At 42.4% G+C, this 25,576-nt stretch overlaps 1 protein-coding gene across 1 annotated transcript in view; it reads right to left on the reverse strand.

The window, feature by feature from the left end:
* PLCE1 (phospholipase C epsilon 1) overlaps window positions 1-25,576 on the reverse strand; it is a 315,415-nt gene that overhangs the window by 144,875 nt on the left and 144,964 nt on the right. The window contains exon 3 of the mRNA XM_060285871.1: window positions 14,394-14,682. Coding sequence (XP_060141854.1) covers window positions 14,394-14,682 — 289 coding nt within the window. The remainder of the gene's footprint in view (window positions 1-14,393; window positions 14,683-25,576) is intronic.

A 25,576-nucleotide genomic window follows, 5' to 3' on the forward strand; every position in this document is an offset into this window, starting at 1 on the left:
CCCTTTCTAGTCCACACCATAGCCTGTCTTCTAAACTTCTTGGAATACAGTTCCCAGAAAGTAGAGAAAGCTGGGTCACTAGGTTACTCCTCCTTTGCCCACCTCCTCAGAACAACCACACAGCACTACAGCTCATACAAGCTGCGTCTCTCTTTCAGAATATCATTTATTTTCAGATTCAATAGCCTCGATGGTTTTAAATGTAAACATTTTTATTTGGGGGTAAAGAGGCCTAGAGAGGCAGTGTAAGTGGGGGCATCTCTAGTTGATTTTTGTCAGAATCATCCTTTTGAAAGAGAAATCCTATTGTGTCTCTTCTTCTGTTTAAAAGTCTCTGATGGTTTTCCATGGCTCCTAGGAATACAGACAGGAGCCCTTAACAAGACCCTGCACTATCTGGTAGTTTGTTTTGCCTCTCTGTGGCTTAGTTTCTTCACATGTAAAAATGTAAGTCTTAAATTAGATAATATTAAAAAAAAAACAAAAAAAACCACTTCTGAGAGTGCCTGGCCCACAGTGAGTACCCAGTACCTGTTAGCCTTTGTCACTCAGAGTTCTCCTGACTTTTCTGAGGAAACCTGCAGATCTCCACCCTCCACTCAAACCTCAAACTTGCCATACTCCCGGCTGCCATGGGGCCTTTGCACAAATGATTACTTCTGCCTCGAACACTCTTCCAGCTCCCCTTCTCTTAGTTAATATCTATTGGACCTTTAGCCCTCAGTGGAAACATCATTGCCTTCTCTGCCTGGGTTTAATCCCCCTTTTAGAGGGTCTCACACAGTCATGGCCCTTTCCCTGGTAGCATGTACCATGGCCACAACTTGTCATTTATTTTTGTAATTACATGATTCCCTACTGGTCTTTAAGCTCCATGTGGGTAGGGAAAATGTCTGTTCTATTCTTAATACCTGGCAGTGCAGATGTTTAATAATACTTGCAAGGTAAATGAATTTCAACCACTAGCAGCCTGTTCTTGGTGTGCTGGGGTATGATGACCACAGAGAAGAGGGCCTTCCCCAAAGATAGAGAGAAAATAGGGGCTCCTCTCTCAGCGTGAGGGCTGTGGAATGGAGATGCCCTCATCTCTTTGCTCAGGAAAGAGACCCCAGACCCTTCAAAGCAGGGCTAATGCAGAGACTGGAGCCTCTCCTCTTTACTCCTTTTCTCTTTTCTCAACAACAGTGTGGGTCCACTTTGCAGAGATAAAGCCCTAAGGAGCACTTGCCAACAGGCCCAGGGGTATGAGGGCATATAGAGCAGTGACAGAACCAGACGACAGAGAAATCATTCCATGGCTGTCTGCCTCACTGTGGGATAGGGCAGGACTTTCCTGCTCAGAGGCCTATGAAGATCAAATACGCCTTGTGTGGCTCTCATATGGTCTGTCTTCTGCCATACACCTTTAGTCACATACTGAGCAGGGCTGGGACCAGCCCAAATGATTTTTGTAAATGATGTTTGAAAAACAGCCATTGCTGGTAAGTTAACCTTAGATATTCGTGATGCTCACAGGCTCAAATCAGATGGGTTCAAATGTGCTCTTCTGGTTTTATTTAGTACAGGTAACTGTGTGTTAGCCTAGAGTTGTGCACAGGTATTCATTTACTCATTCATTCACTCAACAAATATTTTCTGAGACTTCCTCTCCCGTTTGGTTGATTCTGTGCTATGACTGCTGACTCAGCTGTAGAAGGGAAAAGCCTTCCACCCACCCCCATAGGTACCCATATCAAAGAATGCCTGAAATAGCCTTGAAGTCCTTGGAGGTCTCTAGGTCAAGGAGACAGCAGGTACACAGAGAAGTGATCAATTTTGTAGTCAGACGGACCTGTGTTCAAATTGGGGGTTCCATGTTGTACTTATACATGTATGTATACACACACATGCTCAGGACAGGCTGAGATTTGAGTGGGAGATAAAATTGGAGGGTTTCCTAATGGTTAAGAACTTGGATTGGGAATCAGACAGACTTGGGACCAAATGCTGGGTTTGCCCCACTAAGCCCAGTTAAAGGTTTTGGTTCTAGAGTCGGCAGTCCATAAGCTCAGATCTTATGAGCTGCCAGAGTCTCTGAAACTTTTTATGCTCTCAGTTCCCCTCCATGTTCTCAGATCATCCACAATATCTGCTTGAAATGGATTTTAGATGTCTGCTTATTAATGTAAAAATGTGTTTCTCTGTATAAACTGGGGACCCACGACTGTTACCAAGGGTGTTTCTGGTGACTGTAAAATTCACAGGTAGAGCCTCAGAGAGGTTGAAGCATCCATTTGTTCAGGCTATCATAGGATCATTTATGGGATTAATATTATAGAAATTGTTCTCTAAAAAGTTTGTTGTTATAATGAAATACAGAGCTAAAAGACTTAAAATACCAAATATGTACATATTTCCAGTTGGCAAAACATTTTAGACCTTCCAGAAGATGGTAAAATCTTCTGTTAGAATTTAGTCCATTGAAAACTAAACACTCTTAAAATGCCCTCTTACTACTTTAACTGTACTAGATAAGTTTCTTGGTTTTAAGACTCAATTCTGACAGAAGTTTAAATAATGACTCAGACTATCCTGAGATCTTCTCTTTTTTTCCTCTTAAATATTTGCTACTGACCCACATGTTATTATAAACAAATTATAAGCATTTTCCATTATGTTCTATAAATGTTCCCATGGACAAGAATTTTCATAGCTCATTTAAATGAGGTTTTTGTTCGTTAAACAATTTAAAACACTCAAGAGGATTAGGTACACGTACTGAAAAAAATCTCATTTAATTTTATTGTAAAGAGTAATCCATCCATCTTCATAAAAATGTACAAATTCTAACTTGAACACTAAATTTTATACCAATCTTAGTAGACATGGTGCCCAATCCCAGGAATAAATGCTTAGCATCTTTTCTACTCTGGAGGGAAGAGAGATGATATAAGCAGAGAATGAAGCTGAAACAACAGAAGCATCATAATATAGGTGAGGGCTTGTTTTCCTTGGTTAAATAGATATTCACATTTCTCCAGGCTCTAAAATGGTTTTAGAAACCTCAGACTTCACTCAAGATGGTACAGGGACTTCCCTCTGAGCCCCTACATCCTGTTCTTATCTCAACTACAGCATTTATTTACGGTCCTAAAATTGCATGTATACCTGTCCATCTCCTCCACTATCAGGTGACTTTGTCTTATTCACTGTTTTAACCTCAGGGCCTAACACCGTGCTTGGCACATAGAAGATGCTCGACAAATATTTGTTAAATGAATTAATGAGTGGCCTGATGCATGAGTCCTAAGGCAAACCATACAGAGGGGCAGCCTCCAGCCTCTAGATACCTCCTTTCAAGTGTCCCGTAAGATGCTACTTCTCTGAGCCCATAGCCAGGGAGACCTGGCTAAGAGCAGAGACTTACGGCTACCAAGGGATAAGGTGGCGGTGGGAGGGGGGGTACGGGGGAAAGATAAATTGGGAGATTGGGATTGACATAGACGCACTACTATATATAAAATAGATAACTAATAAGAACCTGCTGTATAGCACAGGGAACTCTACTCAATACTCTCTAAGGGCCTATATGGGAAAAGAATTAAAAAAAAAAAGAATGTGCATATGTACTGATTCACTTTGCTGTACACCTCAAACTAGCACATTGTAAATAAACTATATGCCAATAAAAATTAAAAAAAAAATAAGAACAGTGGAGGGCTGGCATTTCACAGTGTTGGCAAAGGGTGGCAGCAATCATCATTACCACCATCATCACCCTCAGCATCACATCATCACTGTAACATTTACTGAACACAAATTAGATGCCAGATACTACGCTAAGTTCTTCATATACATTATCTCATTTAATCCTCAGAACAACTCTGTGAGGTTGTTGTTCTTATTCCTGCTTTAAGGTGGCAGACACTGAAGCCTAGAAAGGAAAAGTCACCTATTCAAGATGACACAGTGTTGAAGTCAAGACTCGAACAAAAGACAGAATGATGCTCCTGTTCATATCTTTTAACCATGAAGCAACTCAGAGGCTGAGAGTCCTACGGGACAAAGAGGGCCCCAGATAATACTTGTCTTATTGATTCTGAGCCCCTCTCTCTGCTTGCTTCAACAAAGCCTCTGTCCCCCTTCTCATTTGAATGTGAGCCCCAAATGGTCTTCATTATGGCTGCAGAAAACAATACCATTGGAAACAAGCGGCTTGAATCCATCAGTCTTCACACAGGTTCCAAATGCCTCTTTTTAAACATCACTCATGTAGTAGGTGCACATGGAAATTAACATTCAAATAGTAAGGATGGATAGGAGGTGACAAGTAAGAGGCCTCTCTTGGAGGTAACCATTTTTGCATGATTCTGTCTATTCATTGGCAGTTACCTCCTAACTGTAAAAAAGATTTTCATCCCATTTAAAAATATATATTCTCTTCCCTTTCAAGAAGAATACTTTTTTTTTTTTTTTTTTTTTGCGGTACGCGGGCCTCTCACTGTTGTGGCCTCTCCCGTTGCGGAGCACAGGCTCCGGACGTGCAGACTCAGCGGCCATGGCTCACGGGCCCAGCCGCTCAGAGGCATGTGGGATCTTCCCGGATTGGGGCACGAACCTGTGTCCCCTGCATCGGCAGGCGGACTTTCAACCACTGCGCCACCAGGGAAGCCCAAGAAGAATACATTTAATCACCTCGATGAAAGATGAGGAATTTGGCCCATTCTCCCCATTACTGCAAGTTATATTTTTTTAGTTTTATTTTTCTATTGGTAACTGTATGTTTCAGCTTTAAATACTATTCTTAATCTTCTCTCTTTACATTTCAATTTAAATGTATTTCTTAACTCCCCCAAGGTTATCCATCTGCTCTTTATCCTTCTCTAAACCTTCCTCTTTCGGGATCAATGTGGTGATTTCTTTTCTTTTTTTTAACATCTTTATTGGAGTATAATTACTTTAAAATGGTGTGTTAGTTTCTGCTTTATAAAAAAGTGAATCAGTTATACATATACACACACATCCCCATATCTTCTCCCTTTTGCATCTCCCTCCCACCCTCCCTATCCCACCCCTCTAGGTGGTCACAAAGCACCGAGCTGATCTCCCTATGCTATGCGGCTGCTTCCCACTAGCTATCTATTTTACCTTTGGTAGTGTATATATGTGATGTCACTCTCTCACTTTGTCCCAGCTTACCCTTCCCCCTTCCCATATCCTCAAGTCCATTCTCTAGTAGGTCTGCATCTTTATTCCCATCTTGTCCCTAAGTTCTTCATGACCATTTTTTTTTTAGATTCTATACATATGTGTTAGCATACAGTATTTGTTTTCCTCTTTCTGACTTACTTCATTCTGTATGACAGTCTCTAGGTCCATCCACCTCACTACAAATAACTCAGTTTCGTTCCTTTTTATGGCTGAGTAATATTCCATTGTATATATGTGCCACATCTTCTTTATCCATTCATCTGTTGATGGACACTTAGGTTGCTTCCATGTCCTGGCTATTGTAAATAGAGCTGCAGTGAACATTTTGGTACATGACTCTTTTTGAATGATGGTTTTCTCAGGGTATATGCCCAGTAGTGGGATTGCTGGGTCGTATAGTAGTTCTACTTTTAGTTTTTTAAGGAACCTCCGTACTGTTCTCCATAGTGGCTACATCAATTCACATTCCCACCAACAGTAATGCAGCGATTTCTTATTCCAGTTTGTTTTGGGAAAACATTTACTTACTGACGTTGAAAAGTCACCTTTTAGGACTTTTTGATTTAAAATAGTTATGAATTCAGTTTTATACGTGGTATGCAAGCTTTGGGAGGAAGGCTTGGAATCCAGTTACTGTTGTTTCTTTGGGTATAGAGTTTCAAGTAACTATCTTGCAAAATGAGTTTCAGGAATATGGCCCACTCTGAGTTTCTGTAACTAGGACTTGACATTTTTATGATCAGCTCAAACAGAGGAACTCCAAGTGACTGGGTTGCTGTCCTCACCAACCATCTTTCTGAATTCAACGTTAGGATTTAACCAACCCTTAATTTCTTGATTTCTTAAAGCGATGGGAAGGATGGATGGGCATATGATCCAATAATTCTATTAATTTTTGCCATTAGTAACACGATGGAAGGATTTGAAATTATTTTTTTAAAGATAAATTCATGGTCATCTTAAACCTAACTCCGTTTAACCCCACTACACCCATTCAGCCTCCACATTCTATTAATTCTACTTCTTACTCACACCTCTCTGCTGCTTCCCAAGGATTTAGGCTCTTTGGTACAGTGAACAGTCTGTGCACGGCACAAAAGTCCTTACCCGAGTGGAGGGGAGGTCCGAGATCCAGCCCGCATGCTGTGCACTAAATGATATGTGTGGGTATGAGCCTGCATCACCCTGCAGAGAGTGAGGAGGGGGCCTTTTCGTAATTTTTACCAATTACTAAATGTGCCAGCAGCACCCTACCTTGCCTTAGCAACAGCCTCCTAAATGCCTCCAGTTCTCACTGCTCTTTCCTTCCATCCACCTTCCACACAAAACATACTCACCTGAAGTATCAGAGACTCTAATTCGGTAGGTTTGGGGGTGAAGCCCAGAAAGCTATACTTTGGACACTCAGGCTGGGCAATTCCGATGCAGGTGGGCTAAGGGTGACACTCTGAGCAGCCCCACCCGACACTGTAGCCAGATGGATCTTTCTAAAAACACAGTCTGCTCACATCACACGCTTCCTTAGAACCCTTCAGTGTCTCTCATTACTTACAAGGTAAAAGCCAAGCTCTTTATCATAAAATACAATCCCATGGAGACGTATTTTCTCCCCCCAGCCCAGCTCATGCCTTCCTACTTACTCCCTGCATGCCCCAAGATTTGGCCAGAACAGCCTGGTAGACCAGCAGTCCCTGAACACACCGTGCCTTTTCCTGTCTCATGCCTTTACACCTGGGTGCCCCGTTCCCTCTGCCAGTTACCATCAGTTCCCCTATCTGTCCCTGGCCCTCCCAGAGGAGTCAACACCCCAGGTCTCTATTCCAACCTGGCAGACCTCTCTCTTCACAAAGCCCAGCTGGGGTCCACTGCGGAAAGAACAGGAGATTGTGTTTTTAATGAGGTAGTAAGCTAGGAGTGAATGGGCTGATACAGTTAGGGGGGCTCTGCACCCCCAGAGGCAACAGTGTCTGAGGAGGAGGGGAGAGGAGTTCAGACAGGGAGCAAGAAAGACCCCAGAGATAACTCTGCAACCATTCCAGCACCTTGCACTGACAGTAGGTTTTGAGACACTGAATATAGCTTTTGTTCCTGCTTGGAAACTTCCTGAATGTATTTGTATTTTCATTTTGTATGAGTCTGATATGTTAGTGCAAACTATAGGTAAATTAGTGTTTTCTTTCTTTGGTTCTAAAATGATCTCATTCAGTTAAGTGTTGCAAGGAGCAATGATTACACGTTCCTTGATTCTGTGAACACATCTGCCACTGGAATCCACAAAGGTTTACGGACTGTCTGTTCTGTGCCCGGTCCTGTGCCAGGCAAGGTGTTTGTGGGAGAGGAGGATGGGGCCGAACAACTAAAACAAAGCGGAAATGGACAGTGCCATTGGAGAGCTGCAAACATGTCTCCCACACGGCTGTGAGCAAAGGCCTTGGAGAAGCTTGACCTGGGTTGGCTGCACACACTTACTATCTGGGTGACCTTGGGCAAGTCACTTAACCTCTATGAGCTTCAGTTTCCTGGTGCTAATATTTCTTCCTAACAGGATTGTCAAAAAGACTGTCTTAATTTCTTAGTGCTGTCGTAACAAAATACCACCACTGGGATGGTTTAAAACAATGCAACTTTATTCTCAGTTCTAGAGGCTAGAAGTCCAAAAGCAAAGTGTTGGCAGGGCCATGCTCGCCCTTGGACTCTGGTCAGAATCTTTCCAGCCTCTTCCTAGCTGCCGGTGGTAGCCGGCAGTTCTTAGCATTCCTTGGTTTGCAGGTGCATCACTCCAATCTCTGCCTCTATAATCACATGGGTGTTCATCCCAGAATGGTCTGTCTTCATCTCTTCTTTGGATAAAGGAGACCAGTCACTGGGTTTAGGGCCGATTCTAACTGAAAGTGACCTCATCTTAACTTGATTACATCTGTAAAGATCTTATTTCCAAATAAAGTCCCATCTGTAGGAACTGGGGTTTGAACTTCAACATATTTCTTTCAAGGGACACAAGTCAACCCACAATAAGGACTAAATGAAATAATGCAGATGAAGGGCTTGGTGCACTGCCTGAATCACAGTAAGCACTCAACAGGCTGTCTGGTTTCAAGTGCTCCATCACGGACTATCTGTGTACACCTAGGCAAGTTTCTTCATGTCTCTGGGTCTCCTAGTAGACAGTACCTCCCTCATTGGACCATTGACTAGTCAATGAAATCACACATATAAAGCATTCAGAGTAACACCTGGCACCAAGCAAGAACTAAAAAATGTTCACAACTATTGCTATAATTCTAATTTTAATCCTTCCCTTTACCCAACTTTCTCTTTACAGATGGAAGAGTTTAAAATTTCAGAGAGGGGCTTCCCTGGTGGCACAGTGGTTAAGAATCGCCTGCCAATGGAGGGGACATGGGTTCGAGACCTGGTCTGGGAAGATCCCACATGCTGCTGGAGCAACTAAGCCGGTGCGCCACAACTACTGAGCCTGCGCTCTAGAGCCCGTGAGCCACAACTACTGAGCCCATGAACCACAACTGCTGAAACCTGCGTGCCTAGAGTCCATTCTCCATAACAGGAGAAGCCACTGCAATGAGAAGCCCGCAACGAAGAGTAGCCCCCGCTCACTGCAACTAGAGAAAGCCCACGCGCAGCAACAAAGACCCAACTCAGCCAATAAATAAATTAATTAATTAATTAAAAATAAATAAAATAAAAATTCAGAGATATCAGTAATGGGGATGTCATCTTGAAAAACTTAAAAAATAAATGTAATTCCTCTGCTTCACCCTCCTTCTCCCCCAAAAGACACACAATTGTTTCGACTCAAGAAGCATCATGTCTCCAGTAATATCTGAGGTAGGTAACTTCACTCTTCACTGGAGCTTTGGAGAAGCTCCCCCTGGTTATAAGCATGGGTGTGGAGTCACACTCCTCAGTCACACCTGAGCATGTTTAGGTACATCTCGACATGGAGTCACACTCCTGGATGACACCTGGCTACCTGTGTCCCAAGGCAGAGGGCTTTTGTCTTGTGCCTACCAAACTTCCCAGCCCAGTGAGCTACAGACCCCACCATCAACTGACTAGCCTTGCACTTTATGAATCTCTTGAGGGTAGTAAGGGCTACCTCAGTAGACCTGAAACCTAATATTACATCTTCTCTGGAGTGAGAAATATTATTTTACAAGTTGAAGGCTTCCAGATGTGATCTTTCACATTCTTCCCAGAGGTGACACGGCCCTAGGGCATAGTGGGCAGTGAATGAACACTTTTTAGTTGATTAACTGGCACAAAAACATACCCCAAGTTACATTAAAGCATACTTTAACATCAAAGGAATAATTTCAAGGTCACAAAACTAGTAAGTCAGAGGATTTCTTTAAATACACTTAAATCTTGGAATTAGAACTATGGACATGCCTTCCCTTGCCTGGTAGGCATGTAAAGGGTAATTGTTTTGATTATGAGGAAGTCAACCAGGACAGCCTTAATAAACTAAATTATTTATGAGGTACAAGCACATAGTTCAAATGTGTGTGTGTGTATTCCTATTAGGACGTCTTATTTTTATACTCAAAGGCATTTACTTTAGAAGAAGACACAAATAGAACATACTTATTGCAGTAGAAGAAAATAAGTTGAAAATTTATTAGACCTTTCTATCAGAAACAGAGTACCCCCATTTTCAAATAAGAATATTACATCTGTAGGGCAGTTTTTGTTTTCATATTGATATTCTATTTATAGTCTATATATGATGGATAACTTTGTTTATTAATAGCTATTCTATACCTACACATACCCAAACTGCTTAAAAATGAGCACTGTCTACTACATAATTTAAATATGGGTAACCATGCTTTGTCCTGATAATATATAAATATTTAATCCTTTAATTTACAGACTTACTTAGGAACAATTTGAGAAGGAAAAATTGAGTTTAATGTACTAAATTTATTATATTGGCTGATACAATACGCACATTTGAAAACATTTAGCCTCCTTATATTGAAAAGTCCTCCCCTTCTCACTACTTTTTTTACTTTTGCTATTTCAGTGCTTTACATTACTATCAATTATCTTATTCTTTTCTCTCGCTTTTTACTTTATTGTGATTTTGTAATTTTTAGTAGGGAGTACAATGGAAAAAAAGAAACAACAGCAGGTGGATTTAGAAAATGCATTCCTGATTATTGAAGTTAATAATTCTTTTGGCTGCCACTGCTATACAGAGTTGGTCCTGGGATTCTAACAAGGTTAATGGGAAGGAAGAGAAGGGGAACCAGATGGGAAGTAGAAAGATCTTGATTGTACTCAACTAGTGGAAGTCCCTGACAGTCCTTACACAGTCCCTGGTGTAAGCTCTCCATTTTCCATTTTGAGACAGTACATCCTTGTAATCAAGGGCATACCCTTGCTTTCGACGCTTCATATCAGAAAATGTTTCTCATTATTTGGCAAACTTTCCACTTAGTAGATGGACCATCCTCATTGGTCCTGCAGGCAGAAAACCAGGAATGTACTGACTGTTGGCTGTTTTTCTAGAGCCACGTGTACCACTGGAGGTGTGCAAGCTGATGGAGATTTCAGAGAGTTAGCAGAATCCTGTAGACTGTGGTAAAGCTGCAAGGCTGCAGAACTCTGACTAATCAACACTTAAGTTACCGATTCCTGACTTGTGAATGCCCTGTGAATAATGAAGAACGGGTTGCACATTTTCTCCTCCTACTCTCACCTACTATGGGCGGCTCCAACCCTCATCTTGTAATCATAACCACTTCCAGGAGACAAGCTGACTTGGGGCACCTGCAGTGAAAAGCGTGAAAAGCTGTCTTCATATTTCTTTTTCTTTTTCGGTTCTTTCTAACATCTTAATGGACCTGACACCAAAGAGCTACAGAACATGTTCCTCCTCCTTTTTAAATTCTTCAATTCTTTTGTGTGTGTGTGTGTATGTGGTAAAACACCTATAACAAAAACTTCAGCATCCTTACCATTTTTAATATAGTTGAGTGGTAATGAGTGCATTCATAATGTTATGCCACCATCACCAACAACCCATCTCTACAACTCTTTTCATCTTGCAAAACTGAAACTCTGTACCCGTTAACAGTAACTCCCCACCCATACCCACCCCACACCAGCCCCTGGCAACCACAATTCTACTCTGTCTCTATGATTTTGATTACTCTAAGTGCCCCATATAAAAGGAATCATACAGCATTTGTCTTTTGCCCTCCTCCTTTTTTTCTACCTTTTCCAACTCCATTTAATCCAATTCAAATGTGATCTCTCTCATGGAAGAAGTCATTCTTTTTGACCCTCTTTCTTATCCTTTCCCTCTGGGAAAAAAATTATAAACCCTGCCCTGCCCTCCTTTCCCCTTCTTCATTCCATTTATAAGTCTCTCATTAAAAGAAAAGAAATAAAACTTACTGGGATAATAATTTTCTGAATCTTTCATGTTAGATATGAGTTTCAAAAGATAATTAACTGTAACAACAGAACTACAGATGCCAACATCTAAAATCTCTGAAATGGCCCAAAGTTCTTTACAAAAGCTCCATAAAAGTTTCAATTTAACTCTACTCATCTTAATTAAAATTATTTCCCCTCAACAAGAAATGTCTTTTAACTCACTTGTATTGCTTTTCCTGGAGGCTGATTCTCAGTATTCTAATAATTGTGTTTTTCTCTTTGTTCCATGGGAAGTGTGTAGATTTCAGCTGTGTTATGGGTTAAAGGGGTTTTTGAGGACTAGAGTCTGGGAACCAAATCACAACGTTTAATACTGATTCTCCAGGAGGGCATTCTAAGTTCCACACAGCTCCTGAGAAATGAACTTCTGGAACACAAGTCATTTATAAACTGGGGACTGAGTGTGTTACACACTTCCCACAGATTTTCATTGGTGACAGACAGCTGAAAGTTGTTGGCCTACTCAATGCCATAGGACACACACTGAACAATAAAACAAGCAGAAAAGCACTGCACAGCAGCCAAGCATATCCTCTAGACCCCCTGCTGGAGTATACGACCAACAGAGCTCGACTCAACTAGTCAGTATGCTGAACCTATAGGTTCCATAAACACTCCATGACTTTGAACAGCCATGTGTGGGTTTTTTTTGACACATTATCTCTCACTGCATGTTAAAGAAATGTATGTTTCACTGTGGCACATATAGACTTTGAAAACCCCAGGGGAGTGGGCACTGAAGTTGAAAAAGTTTTCCAAGAGAGCAAGTCAGAGCTATAGAAATTAGCTTGGAGCTGAAGCCAACTGGCTAATTGTATTCTTCAGCAGAAGCTACTAACAGAGGGATATCAGAAGCCATTAAAGAGCTGCAAAACAGAAAGTAAAAGAAACTCCCAACTCTTGTATAAAACCCCCATTTAAAGATAACATATTAGCGGATGATTCAAGGAGTCTCAGAGATAGAAATGCTGATAGGAGTTCTGATCTGAATACAGACAGGCAAAGAGCAACTGAGATCAAGTTATTATCAGGGCAACAGACACCTTAACCAGTGGCCTCCTTTTTTCTCCGCAAAGGTCTGTGTAAGACTGGAGGCAGCCTGCCTTGGTTGGGGAGCCTGGAGATCTGCCCTTTTGCAATCAATGGGGAAGAAACAAAGTGGCTTTTATTGACTTCTGTTTGTTTGCAGCCAAGCCATTTGTCACATGGAACATTAACTCTGTCTCCAAACTCTTTGAACACTTAGAGCCACTTCCACATTATTTGGCATTTAACTCTCTGCAGTCTGTTCTTTGAACACTTGGTGCATGCAAATGTGGCCTCCTCATTAGGGTCATAAACCACCTAAAGGGGAGTAAATTCACTTGTACTTTATTAGGATCTCCCATAACACCTACACACTGCTGGGCACAGAGTGGGTAGCTGATCAACACAGCTTGATTAACTCACAGGATAAGGTCCTCACATAGAGTCACAAGCACTGAAGCAATGCCAACTCTACACGCTAATCTCAGCCCAAATTCCCAGGAAGAGCACTGATGGAGAATGTAAGCTGGGCAGTTACCAGGAGCCGCATTAGAGTAGGGAAATCTTGAATCCCATGTATAGGGGAAACTGCCTACTACCTAGAGACTGCAAGTTCCTCGGGAGCAGGGGCTATGTTTTGTTCCCTACCCAGCACCTAGTAGGGGCTCAAAAAACATATGCTGAATGAATGAAACACATATGAAACCAAGTATCTCCTCTTTAGTCTCTTGGATTAGTTGTCCCACATTTTGTGTTTTTCTTCATTCATTCTTTATAACCAATCCACAAAAGTGAAGGTGACTCTAGAAAACAAATCAACATGGCACCCACTCAGGTGTGAACCCCCTCTAGGGCTCGCCCAAGGGGTGTTGGGAGTGGGGAGGTTGAGGATCAAGGAGGGAGGCCACTGGCCTGATAATCGCAGGTCTGGGGCTTGCTGTGGAGGGACAAGAGCTGCTCTCCTTGAGAGAAGTGGCCGGATGTCAGATTGAGCTCTTGGCAGCCCCCAGGCAGTGGAATGCTGCTCTGCGTGGTCCCCGTCTGGCTGGCAGCTTCCTGCCAGGGAGGACTGCCAAGCGGGTGGTGACAGCTGTGCAGTCCACAAATCTCCAAGGTTCTTTGGTGCACTGCCATCTCTGACTTGCCTTTCTGCTACTTGTGGGAAGTCGCTGGGAAGTTCTGATCCCATTTTCCATTGGCTTTCATTTTTCAGCAGGACACCTATCTTATCTTTTAAGATGGGAGTCACTGGAAGATGGCCTTTAGCTCTGCTGGTCAACATGAACCTATTGATTCTGTGTAGAAACGAGAACTATATTCCACTCTATTTTGAATGAAACGGTTGGTTTTCACTGTGGCCACGTGACTACACTTGTTTACAAGACTTTTTTTTACAATAATTGACATCTGTCATAGAATACCACTAGGAGAAACCACCTATCTGGATAACTTAGAAAAATTAAAGATAGCCTTTTAGCTATTTTTGAAAAAGAAATTTCAATATCTTAATGCTTATTATTTGGAATGTTTATACCTTAAGGGATTTTGATAGAGGACTATCTTTTTATATATTCTCTTAAAGCAGCTATCTTTTCTTAAAGTTGCTGATACGTGGACTCAATTTTCCATCAGGAGATGCAATAAATGTTAACTTAGATTCTTTTCTGCATTCAAAGACGAAAAGTTAAAAGTGAAATTTCAGACATTACCTTTCAGCATCATTCGTCCGGTGGATCCTCCAAAAGAACTGAGAAGGCTACTTCTTGCTCCTAAAGATGTGGTGGCTTCTAGCAGAGAGCCGGCGATGTACTGAGATATGGAAGTCCTTTGGAGCGTGGCACGATACTCACAAACAGTGTCTTGGACACATTGCTTTAAGCACGGACCAATGCTAATCCTTTCATGGGCTGTCTCGGAGGCTGGGAGCTTTGTGAAGAAATGGAGAAGAGATCTAATTGTCTCTGCTGTTTCTTCTCCCCTTCTCACTGCACTGTAGATCTGTGAATAGCACAAAGTACAGGAAGTATTAATCTAGTTTCTTAGAAAAGCAAATTAACTTGTTGACAAAATGCCAAGATGACTTATTAAGAAAGAAGGCTCAGTCGCTCTAAGTGCAAACACTCGCGAACACTGGACTCATGCATTAACCTGAACATTCTACAGACACCATTTATTTGGGAAAACTATGTGTAGTTATGAAATGGGCCATTCAAACAAACTTGCTATCAAACAGAGCACTTACAACTTGTACGAACCAAAAATATATTCAGCTCAAATTTCTTCTCCTCCTCAGCAGAATAAAGCTCGTCTAGCGGGACAAGGGCAAACCTTTCCTTTTTGTCCTCCTGGATCCTCCTGAGTGACTCTCCCAGATCTATCTCCAAGGAACACTGCAGACTGATTCATGAGGAATCTTCCCTCCATGCTCAAAATGAAGTAAGGATGAGACGGTTAAGGGACAGGAGAACATCTACATTTCTCTCTCGGGCGTAATCCTTCAATCTGTCACCTTGGATCAAAGTCTTTGAATACTTTTTCCATATCCAATGAGTTGACAGATCCTGCCCGCTTTTCCTCCTCTGTCTTTCCTTCTGTCTCTGCCACTATCCTGATTTCCTCTTTCCCTCATCATCTGAATTCACCAAGAATTATCTCAAGGAGGTTGGATTATTAGGACAGTCTCCCAGCCATAATTCCAATCCATTCCAATACAGTCGTTCAACAGGCATTTATATAGATCTGTTCTGCGAGAAGCACTGAGATAAAAGATGTGGGGCATGTACAAAGAGTAACACACCTCTTGTGCTACAGGACTTCACAATCTAATTTAGAAGATGAGACCTGAAAATTATGAGGTTTGACATTATTTCTGGGAGGTTTGGGGTTTTGTCAAGGTCTCTGGGAAGCCAGAGCCTTCTGGGTAGTGTATAAGTGACAGGGAAGACCGATAACATGGGGTGAGTTAATCCAGCTTTCTGATGGTGGAATAAAGGTTTTACTGTATCGTGTTGTCTCCATCATGTCACTTTGAGCATCTTGCCTTGGTTGACTTGTCATTCATTCATTATATCAATGTTTATATACCAGTTATGTGTCAGACCTGGGTAAGTAAGACAGCTTCTCCCCTCAAAGAGTTCACAGTTAATAAGGAAGACAGATAAGCAAAAAGCTCATAGTAGGGTGGAAATTAAGGTCACCCCCTCTGTTGACACCAGTGAGTGGCCAGGGAAGGGAAGACCCTTGTATGCCCTCCAGACCCTGCATGCACCCTTGTGATGCTGCACACTCCGAATCTCACCTTAACTAGAGCCCTTGGGTACTCAAAATGACCCCTGTTGAGCTGTGCTGAGTCCTTATGAGACCCTAGAATGTACCCAGAATTCCCCCTGATATTCAAACTGTGCTGACACCCTAACTAGAGTTCTACTCCGCCTTCCTCTGCCTATGGGTATATACTTGCTACTTGAAGGCAGACTGCAGATTCTTTAGCTTTAATTCTCTGTCATTAAATTTCTGGTGGCCAGTGTGGCCACAGAGATGGTGTGCTGGGACAGAAATAGCCCAGGTTTGGGGTCAGGTATATGGGATGCCTTGACCAGCCAGACAGGATACTAATTGCCCCTTCTTAGAGATGGTGTGGGATTCGCCCTGACAATACACATAAAGTGCTCAGTCTAGTGTCTAGAAATGGCACCCATTACTATTGAGCAAGAAGAGAACGGACTCTATCCTCAAGGATCAGCAGGTGGCCGTTTAACAACAGAGCACAGTCGATGAAATTCACTGTGATGGGGTTATACCCTTGCTCTTAGGTGCTGCTGGATAATATCCTCCTAACCTTATTTGGGTGTATTGTGAGGACAAATGCGGGTAGAGAGCTGCAGAGCTCAGGATGTGATTTTCTTCTCTCAGCTCCAAATCATACAGGCGATCCCCAACACACTAACTCTCGAGACAGTCCTTCAGAAGTAAATGTTCTAAACATTCAGGGAAAAGAACCCACTGTGAGATTTGATAGCTAAAGAAGGATTCAGAGGGAAAGAAGATTTAAGCTGTGCCTTGGAAGACAGGCATGGCTCTAACTGGGGCAGCTGGGGGAGGCAACTCACATGGTAAGTAAAGGTGAAGAGGCTGGAACAGTGAATGTGTCCTAAGGACAGTGCGCAGAGCAGGTATTAAGAGCAGGGAGTGAGTGTAGGGAAATAACTGGGAAACTGGAAAGGTCAGTTGGCCTGATAGAGGAGAGCCTTGAATGTCAAGCAAAGAGGTTTAATCCATCAGCGGTGGGAAACCGTTCACTTTTTTGCTTGTCTATTTGTTTGTTTTCATCAGAGGAATGATCCTAAAAAGGTTTTATTTTACAAAGACTAACATGCTGTTGGTTCCTAGTTGCCAATGTGTTGACCCACTTTCTTTACTTGCCAAGCTGCTCCGTTGGCTCATTATGGCCACACTCATTACCCGATGTGTTCCAGAGTCCATCCCATGCCTTCAGAGCGTCCCAATGTCTCATTCAGTCCCTTATCGATCTTTCCCAAAGTGTCTTCCTCACATCATTAGACCTAGATGAACTGCATGAAATAAGGACTCCTTGATCATGGAAGTTTGAAAAACTCAGTATGTATTTCTACTTTTGAAGACTTACATTGCTTATTAAAATATTAACAATAATTAAAAGGGTCAGAGTAAAGAAATCTATTTTATTTTGTTGAACTGAATGTTTTGAGTATTTCTCATGTTATCTGACCATGGATTTTTGTTAAAGAACATAGCCTGCGAATGCAGCACTGTATGGAATAATTTGCTCTAATCTAATGGCTGTTTCTTATTCTCATGTCCTTGACCTCTGTGGAATCTCTGAAATAGACCATCACCAAGCTTTCTCGAAGTCCTGCCTCTCTTATCATTTCAGTGCTCCATCTTTGCCTTATACTTATTTTTAAAAATTAATTAATTAATTTTTGGCTGCGTTGGGTCTTTGCTGCTGCACGGGCTTTCTCTAGTTGTGGTGAGCGGGGGCTACTCTCCGTTGCGGTGCGTGGGCGTCTCATGGCGGTAGCCTCTCCTGTTGTGAAGCACAGACTCTAGGTGCGCAGGCTTCAGTAGTTGTGGCACGCAGGCTCAGTAGTTGTGGTGCATGGGCTTAGCTGCTCCGCAGCATGTGGGATCTTCCTGGACCAGGGATCAAACCCGTGTCCCCCACATTGGCAGGCGGATTCTTAACCACTGCACCACCAGGGAAGCTCCTGCCTTATTCTTATTAAAGGTTTCCTCCTCAGGCCCTTAGGACAGCTGTGATACAACAGAGAGATGCCAACAAGCGTCTAATGTAGGGGGTCAACAATTGGCTGGTGAACCGTGGGCCAGGTTCACCCAAGGGACCTGCTTCATTTGACACACACCGTTTTAAAATCAGGAAAGTTTATATACACATCTGAAGTTAGAGCATCATCTGAAAAATGGAACAATCTGGCAACACTGAGCATTTCCATGAATTCTCAGGTTAGTGTCAGTCCCCATCACTCTCTAGTGAGCACACCTGGCCAATTATCTGGTCACCATTAGTATATGTGTTTGTGACACTTGCTTTAATGGGATATCGATATGGAGGTAGATACATACAGTAAACCTGTACTGAGCTCCTCCAATCTGTCCTCTGTGTGCTCTTGCCTGTGCTGGTTTCTGAGAATACAGAGAGAAAGCCATGGCCTCTACTCCTAAGGGCTGCTGCAGCTCACCTGCAACATATATAAATGTTATGTATATATTAAGTAATTGTTCAGCATTGCTATCAGCTGTTTCCAAGCCCTCAAACTTGTCTGAAGAAATAAGAGAGGAAGAGCTCCCAGAATAAAGCTCTGAGCTGCCATCACTACTGCTAACACCCCATCCACGAAGAATCAGAAAGACAGCTAAGGTTCTACCATCATCTGGACTAAAACATGTCATTCATATCAATACTGGATGAACTGAATTCAAAGTGCTTGTTGGAAAAATGCTGAAATATGGATGAAGTGGTGGTAGATATGGCAGTGCTCAGGGTACATGTTAAAAATAGGCTATAACCTCTTACTAGATCATCCAGTTAAAAAAAAAGAAGCAATTGTGGAAAATCCCATATACATAGAATGGGAAGAGGAGGCAGTATAAAACGGTAATTATGAGTGTTGTTCTAGAGTGTTGGTTTGAGTCCTAGCTCCTCTGCTTCCCAGCTGTGTGACTTTGTATAATTTGCTTTCCCATTCTGTGCCTCAGTATGCTTTTCTCCAATAGGGGCATATAATAGTAGCTGCCCCATAAAGTTGTGGTAAGAATTACAAGTTTTTTAAAAAAAATTTATTTATTTTTGGCTGTGTTTGGTCTTCGTTGCGGCGCACGGGCTTTCTCTGGTTGCTTCGAGCAGGGGCTGCTCTTTGTTCTGGTGCTTGGGCTTCTCACTGCAGTGGCTTCTCTTGTTGCAGAGCATGGGCTCTGGGTCCATGGGCTTCAGTAGTTGTGGCTCGCGGGCGAGCACGGGCTCTAGGCCCGCGGGCTTCAGTAGTTGTGGCTTGCGGGCTTAGCTGCTCTGTGGCATGTGGGATCTTCACGGACCAGGGCTCGAACCCATGTCCCCTGCATTGGCAGGCAGATTCTTAACCACTGTGCCACCAGGGAAGCCCCAAGAATTACAAGCTTTGATAAACATAGTAACATGATTGGAACAGCCACTTGGTAAATACTCAACAGATACTGGTTTTTATGATGATGGCGATAAGGATGATTGTGGTAGACTAAAAAAATGGCCATAAATTATTCCTTTCATTAATTCCAGGCCAGTCTTGTGGTTTACTTAACCGATGGGAATTTAGTAAACGTGTTGCAAGTGAAATCTTGTGTGTTGGAGCTTGCTCTCTCTCGTTGCTTTTGGGAATTCTGAGACAACTACCATGTGGAGAAGCCAGAGCTGGCTTGCTGGAGGATGAGAGACCATGGCCCAGTCACTCCTGTCACCTTTGCCAACAGCCTGCCAACAGGCAGACGCATAGTGAGTCCATCCTAGATCCTAGATCATCCAGGGGCTAGTCTACCTGCCATCATAGATATATGAGAGAGTCTAGCAAAGATCAGTTCATCCAGATGAGGAGAACCACCCAGCCAATTCACAGAAACATGAGCTAAATAAATGATTGTTGTAAAGGTCACTATGTTTGGGGAGTGCCTTGTTACACAGCAAAAGTTAACTTACATAATGATGATATGTTGGGCACAATAATGAGTATTTCCTTGCATGAGATTTGAATCCACACACTAGCCCTATGAGACTGATTCATTTCGCAGATGGGGACAGTAAGCCTACAGAGGTGGAGGAACACAGTCAGCTTTACACAGCTGATAAGAGGCTGAGCCAGGGTGGAAATTGTGTTTGTTCAACTCTGTAGTCCGGCTTTACCCATTGCATTAAACATGGTCACACCCAAAGCCCCAACAGTGGGATTCAAGAAAACATCATTATTTGGCAAGAGTTTTAAGTGATGTTAACATTGCCATTGCTATTGTTTTTGTTCATGATAATTCCTTTCATGATCACCCTAAATTATTTTGGAAAACAGTCAAGTTATGACTAATGAATGATCAAATATGTTTCCTTTATATGGAGATTTATAGTTTTAAATTACAAGATAAAAAAATATAAACTTTATCTCACTTGATTAATGTGGTAATAGAAGGTGCTGAAAACTACAGACACTACTGCCCTATATGGGTCAACATCCTTTTTGAGATAAAATCAACACGTCACAACAAGGCATCTAACCTTGCTAAACAGATGTGTGTCCATCCCTTCATTCAATAATTGACTTATATTTATTGAACGTATACATTGTGCCAAGCCCAGTGACTTGGGAATCCAGCAGAGAGCAAAAAGAGTTTTATTTTAGTGGGGGAAGGCAGACAATAAACAAGTAGACCAAATAAGTTAATTAAAAATTGCAGACTATTTTAAACAGTCAAGATATATTTCGGATATGGACTCTACAGGACTTGCTGAAGTCATTGGGAATGAGGAAAGGAAAGGAGTCAAGGTTTTTATAGTTGACCATTGTGGAGTTCTTAGAAATTATAAGATTTATACATATTTTTTAGATTCCACATATAAGTGATAACATACAGTATTTGTCTTTCTCTGTATGCATAGGGAATATAGCCAATATTTTGTAAAAACTTTAAATAGGGTACAACCTATAAAAATATTGAATCACTATGTTGTACACTTGAAACTAATATAAATATTGTAAATCAACTATACTTCAATAAAAAAAGATTTATATAGAGAGCTATAGATCAATGTTGCAAACAGTGCCCCTCATAGCACTTATGTTTAACCACCACTGTGAACTGTGAGTGGATCCTCTCCCTCGAATTATACTACTCCCATTATGGCAGGTGCTGTGTTTGAGCAGAATGACCTTGATATTATGATGTTACTTGCAGACAAGCAAGCGATGCTTAGACAACACTCAAGAAAACATTTGAAGTTCCTTGTGACTCAAGAACCCAGCACTGGGACATGGAGTTCAAACCCAAAACATAATAAAACAAACATCCAAGGCTGAAGAGAGCTGGGTAATTCAGAAGGAGTGCACTGAAAGGCATGAAGTAGCCAGACACACTGTGTCCACAGCACTCACCCAGGAGGAAAGCTCCTTCCTCTATACAGCCAGAAAGGGCTTTGTCTTTACTTGACTTCTACTGGGGTCAAAGGGATACTTGACAAGGGGAGTCAATTTTGTACTCGTTCTGTTTCAAAAGCTATCTTTCTAGGGTCAGAGCTATGGAAAATCATGATGTTCCAAAATCTGATGGCATATCTTCTGAAATCTTTCAGCAAGAAGGAGGCTTGTTACTTCGGTGTCCATTGACTCAATAATAATACTTGTAATCACTGCAACATTTACTGAGTGCTTAAAATGAAGCAGGCACTGAGCACTGAGATATGTTTTCACTGAAACTCCAGAAGAGCTCTAGGAAGAGATCCCACTATTACCACCACATAAAAATAAGGAACTAATGTGCACACACCTGGGACTCTGCATCAGGACCCTCCATCTCTCAGCCAATGCTGCTAACCACCAAACCAAACAGAGAATCCTATACTACAATTGTCAAAGAAACCACTTCTGAGAGAGGGGTAATTGTAGCAATGATCCTGCCACCTCTCTTTATTGTTTGTCTCCTCCCTCTAGAATGTCAGCTTCATATGGACTTTATTTCCTTTTTCATTGCTCTATCTCCAGGGTCTAGAAGTGTTTGGCATTATAGCTTCTCAATAAATAGTTCTTAATTGAATTAATGAATGTCTTATAGATCTTCCCCAAGAAATTGGCTAGAATTCTCTAGTTTTGGGGTCATGACTTTATTGGACTCATCTGAACCACAGGTGGCATTGCATTGTCACCTGTATTTGCTGAACACCAGATACAGAGGTCACATGAAATGGCACCAGTTCTTTACAAAACACTCAGAATAGCTGTAGCCAGATGAGGATCTGACTGCTACTAACCAAACATGATCTGTTCTGAGAAATTTACCAATAGTTTAATACTATTCCCTTATCATTTGCTGTTTGGCTTAGAGTTGAGCGTGTTTAATTAGATCTAGTCTCCATCCTGATTTTTCATGAAAACGATTTCATGAAATATGTACTTTGTGCCAAATTGGAAGGATAATGGGGCTTAAAAAAAACAAGATAGGGATTCGCATATTGACTTTCCTAACTCAGGTTAATTCAACAAATGTTGAGTTGTAGTTACAGAGACTATGGCAGATGCTTGAGAACAATGATTTAAAAAAAAAGACAAACTCTGTCCTGTGACTGAAACCCACCCCTCTCTCATAGGTTTCTTATCTTTAACATGAAGGGGTCAACTAACATTATCCCTACATCCCTCTTAGTGTTACTGTTTGATGACCAATACTTCTCAGCTTTCTTAAATGGGGGGGTGGAGGATATTAATTAACCTTAATTTTAATGATAATTTTGATCATAATTATTCTTGAATTTGGTGTATAGTTAGGGTCTCCAGTTTCCTTCTTACTTATCCGTGTTCTCCTTTAATATCAGTTGTCCTTTCTCACTAGTGACTATATATCTACTTCTAATAGCTCTCTTATCCTCCCCATAATGTGATTCTTAAAGTAGTCTGAGCTGGAAAAACAAATAATCATATCTATTTGAACTGTGTTAACTGAGAGTTAATAGGATGGGTAGGAACACAGGAGCCTCCCACATGGAATCAAGTGTGAGAGCTGTGGTTTGCAAACCCCTTTAACTGGTCTCATGGGCCCCTTTTCTAACTTCTGGAATCCAGGAGCAGTGTTCTAGATGGTTGTTTGATTTCCATCAAACAACTTCCATGCTGGAAGTTTGATTTCTGATGGATGTGTGTGTCTAAACAAAATACAATGGTGTAAGAACTGCCAACTTTCCTAAAGCGTCAACAAGAACAGTGAGGCTGCCGTGGGGTGGCGGGTGGTAGCTGAGGCAGCTTGGAGACCCGCGTGGTAGGTAGGGATGGGGAGGAAGATTTTGGTAGCAAGCTGTTGCTTCCTTTGCTCTTGACTCTATATTCTATTCAAGTGTCTATGCAGAGAATTCCATTCTACTGAGAATATTCAGACCATGCACGAGACGCTGACCAAAGACAGCTACAGAGAGCCAAAAATAAAAGCTTTGCTAATGCCAGGCCAACGAGCCCGAGCTATGCCACCGGATTCTGCAGGACGTTAAGTCGAAACTTTATCACTGCAGAAAACATTTAAGAAGGAATGTGAGGGGATGTCCCTCACAGTTGATAATCTGGGAAGTTAGCGACTGGAAATACCCTTCCACATAACTTCTTCCAGGCCACATTTACCCTTGCGTTCAGATTTTGCCTCCTTCGTGCAGTCTTCTCCCAGCTCTAGCAAGAACTAAGCAGCATCTTTTCTGTGCTCCAATGGCCCCCATGCAAAACTCTATAGTGGCACTTTCTGTGGAGTGTGGAAGTCACTGCTTGCTCCCCTTCCAGGCTATCAGTTCCCCGGGGGGGCAGGGGCATGTCTTTCCCCCCCAACCCCGGTACAATTTATTTATTTACTTTTACTAATTTTTGGCTGCTTTACAATGTTGTGTTAGCTTCCATTGCACAACAAAATGAATCAGCCATACACACACAGATATCCCCTCCCTGTCATGTCTTGTTCAACATCTTGTCCCCAGCAGGGAGCACACAGCTTAGCACACTGCAGGCAGTGAAGGGAGGGGGCAGTGGAGAAAGAACTGAAGTCTTAGAGCCCAGTGCTCTAAGTGTGGTCCCCAGACTTACAGTAGCAGCATCACCTGGGAACTTGTTAGAAATGCATATTCTTGGGCCCCACCTCAGACCTACTAAATCAGAAACTCTGGGGTTGGGGCCCAGATATCTGTGCTGTCATGAGCCCTCCAGGTGATCTTGATTCCTGCTGAAGTTTGAGAACCTGAGATTTTACAAGACCATGTTACCTCTCATCTCTGACTGCACTTCTCATATTATCCATCCCATAAACACGCATGTCTATGTTATCTTCCTTCTAGAATGGGAGCTCCTGAGGGCAGGGGTGAAGTCCTATCGTCTCTATATTCCCCAAAGCCCCTAGCTCAGAGTCCAGCACAGGGCCAACTCAACAAATGCTAGTTGAATGAAGGGGCATCTCTTGCAGAAATTCCCTCTGGCTGTGAATGTAACAGGCCTTTCTGAAATGATGCTTCTGGGTTAATATTTCCAAAGATGAATCATGTCTGATATACTAATTCTAATGGGAATTACCATACAGATGAATCATATTCGTAATGAGAAAACCTGGCTGCCAAGGAAGCCTCTTGAAAAAAAAATCAAATCAGGACAAATGGATTATGTTGGGAGGCTTGTGATGTCGGGCTGTGAATTAGGCCGACAGAAGGGATTTAATGGCCTGAACTACCAGGCTCCCTGCAGCTCTAAGGAGCAATGGGTCAGTTAATGAATCACATGGGGACAAAGCCCCTGCAAGACAAAAACAAACTTCCACAAATCCTGTAGACTGTGGTGCCCTGGCTCAGAGGCTCAGGGGCAGTGTTCTTACTAAGCTGTGCACGTGGGAAGCTGTGAGGGAAAGAAAGTTCCTGGAGTCCTGTGGCCCCAGGCTGCTGTGTTCACAGCAGGTGGAGGAGACCAAGGCCAACCTGTATGGCCAGGTTGTTTGATCCTGGGTGGCAAATGGATCCCTACTCACCTCGTCCAAGCTTCTATCTTCCCCTCCTCCGCCCAACTGAAAAGGATCAGTGTTGCCATCTGTCTTGATGGCTCCCAGAGGCCCCTTTCTGCCTGGGTCATTGCTTCTGGACCAAACAATACTACATTTCCTTCCTCTACTCTTTGCCTGAAGACTGCCTGAGGCTGACCTCCTGGAACATTCTGGTCTGACCACCAAAGGTGGGAGAGCAGAGCAGACGCCTTAGGGTGGAGAGGAAAGAGCCTGGTCTTTGCATCACACTGATCCTGTTGGACTCCTAGCGCCACCATCTAGTGGCAGTGGGAAAGCAACTTGTGTTTCTTTAATGGAGGTTATCACATGGTTGTTATAAACCAGGATTAAATGAGAAAAGATAGCTGTGGGTTCTCCAACTACACAGCCCTTGAGTATCCAAGTGGTCATAACAGCATACATGCCTGAATCTTTAGAGGTCCAAGGACACGCCTGCTTGCCTGCAAGACCTGAGACAACTTCCTACCCTCAAAAGGTATCACCCCTCCTAGTTATTCACTGGTGGTCCCAAGGTTGTGGAGCCTCTTCTGTGCTCAGATGTAAGTTTGCCCAGCCTCCCGCATGTGAACTCATGTGCAGATGTCCGTGTGTT

Source organism: Globicephala melas, chromosome 16 (assembly GCF_963455315.2).
Source record: "Globicephala melas chromosome 16, mGloMel1.2, whole genome shotgun sequence".
Taxonomy (NCBI): Eukaryota; Metazoa; Chordata; class Mammalia; order Artiodactyla; family Delphinidae; genus Globicephala; species Globicephala melas.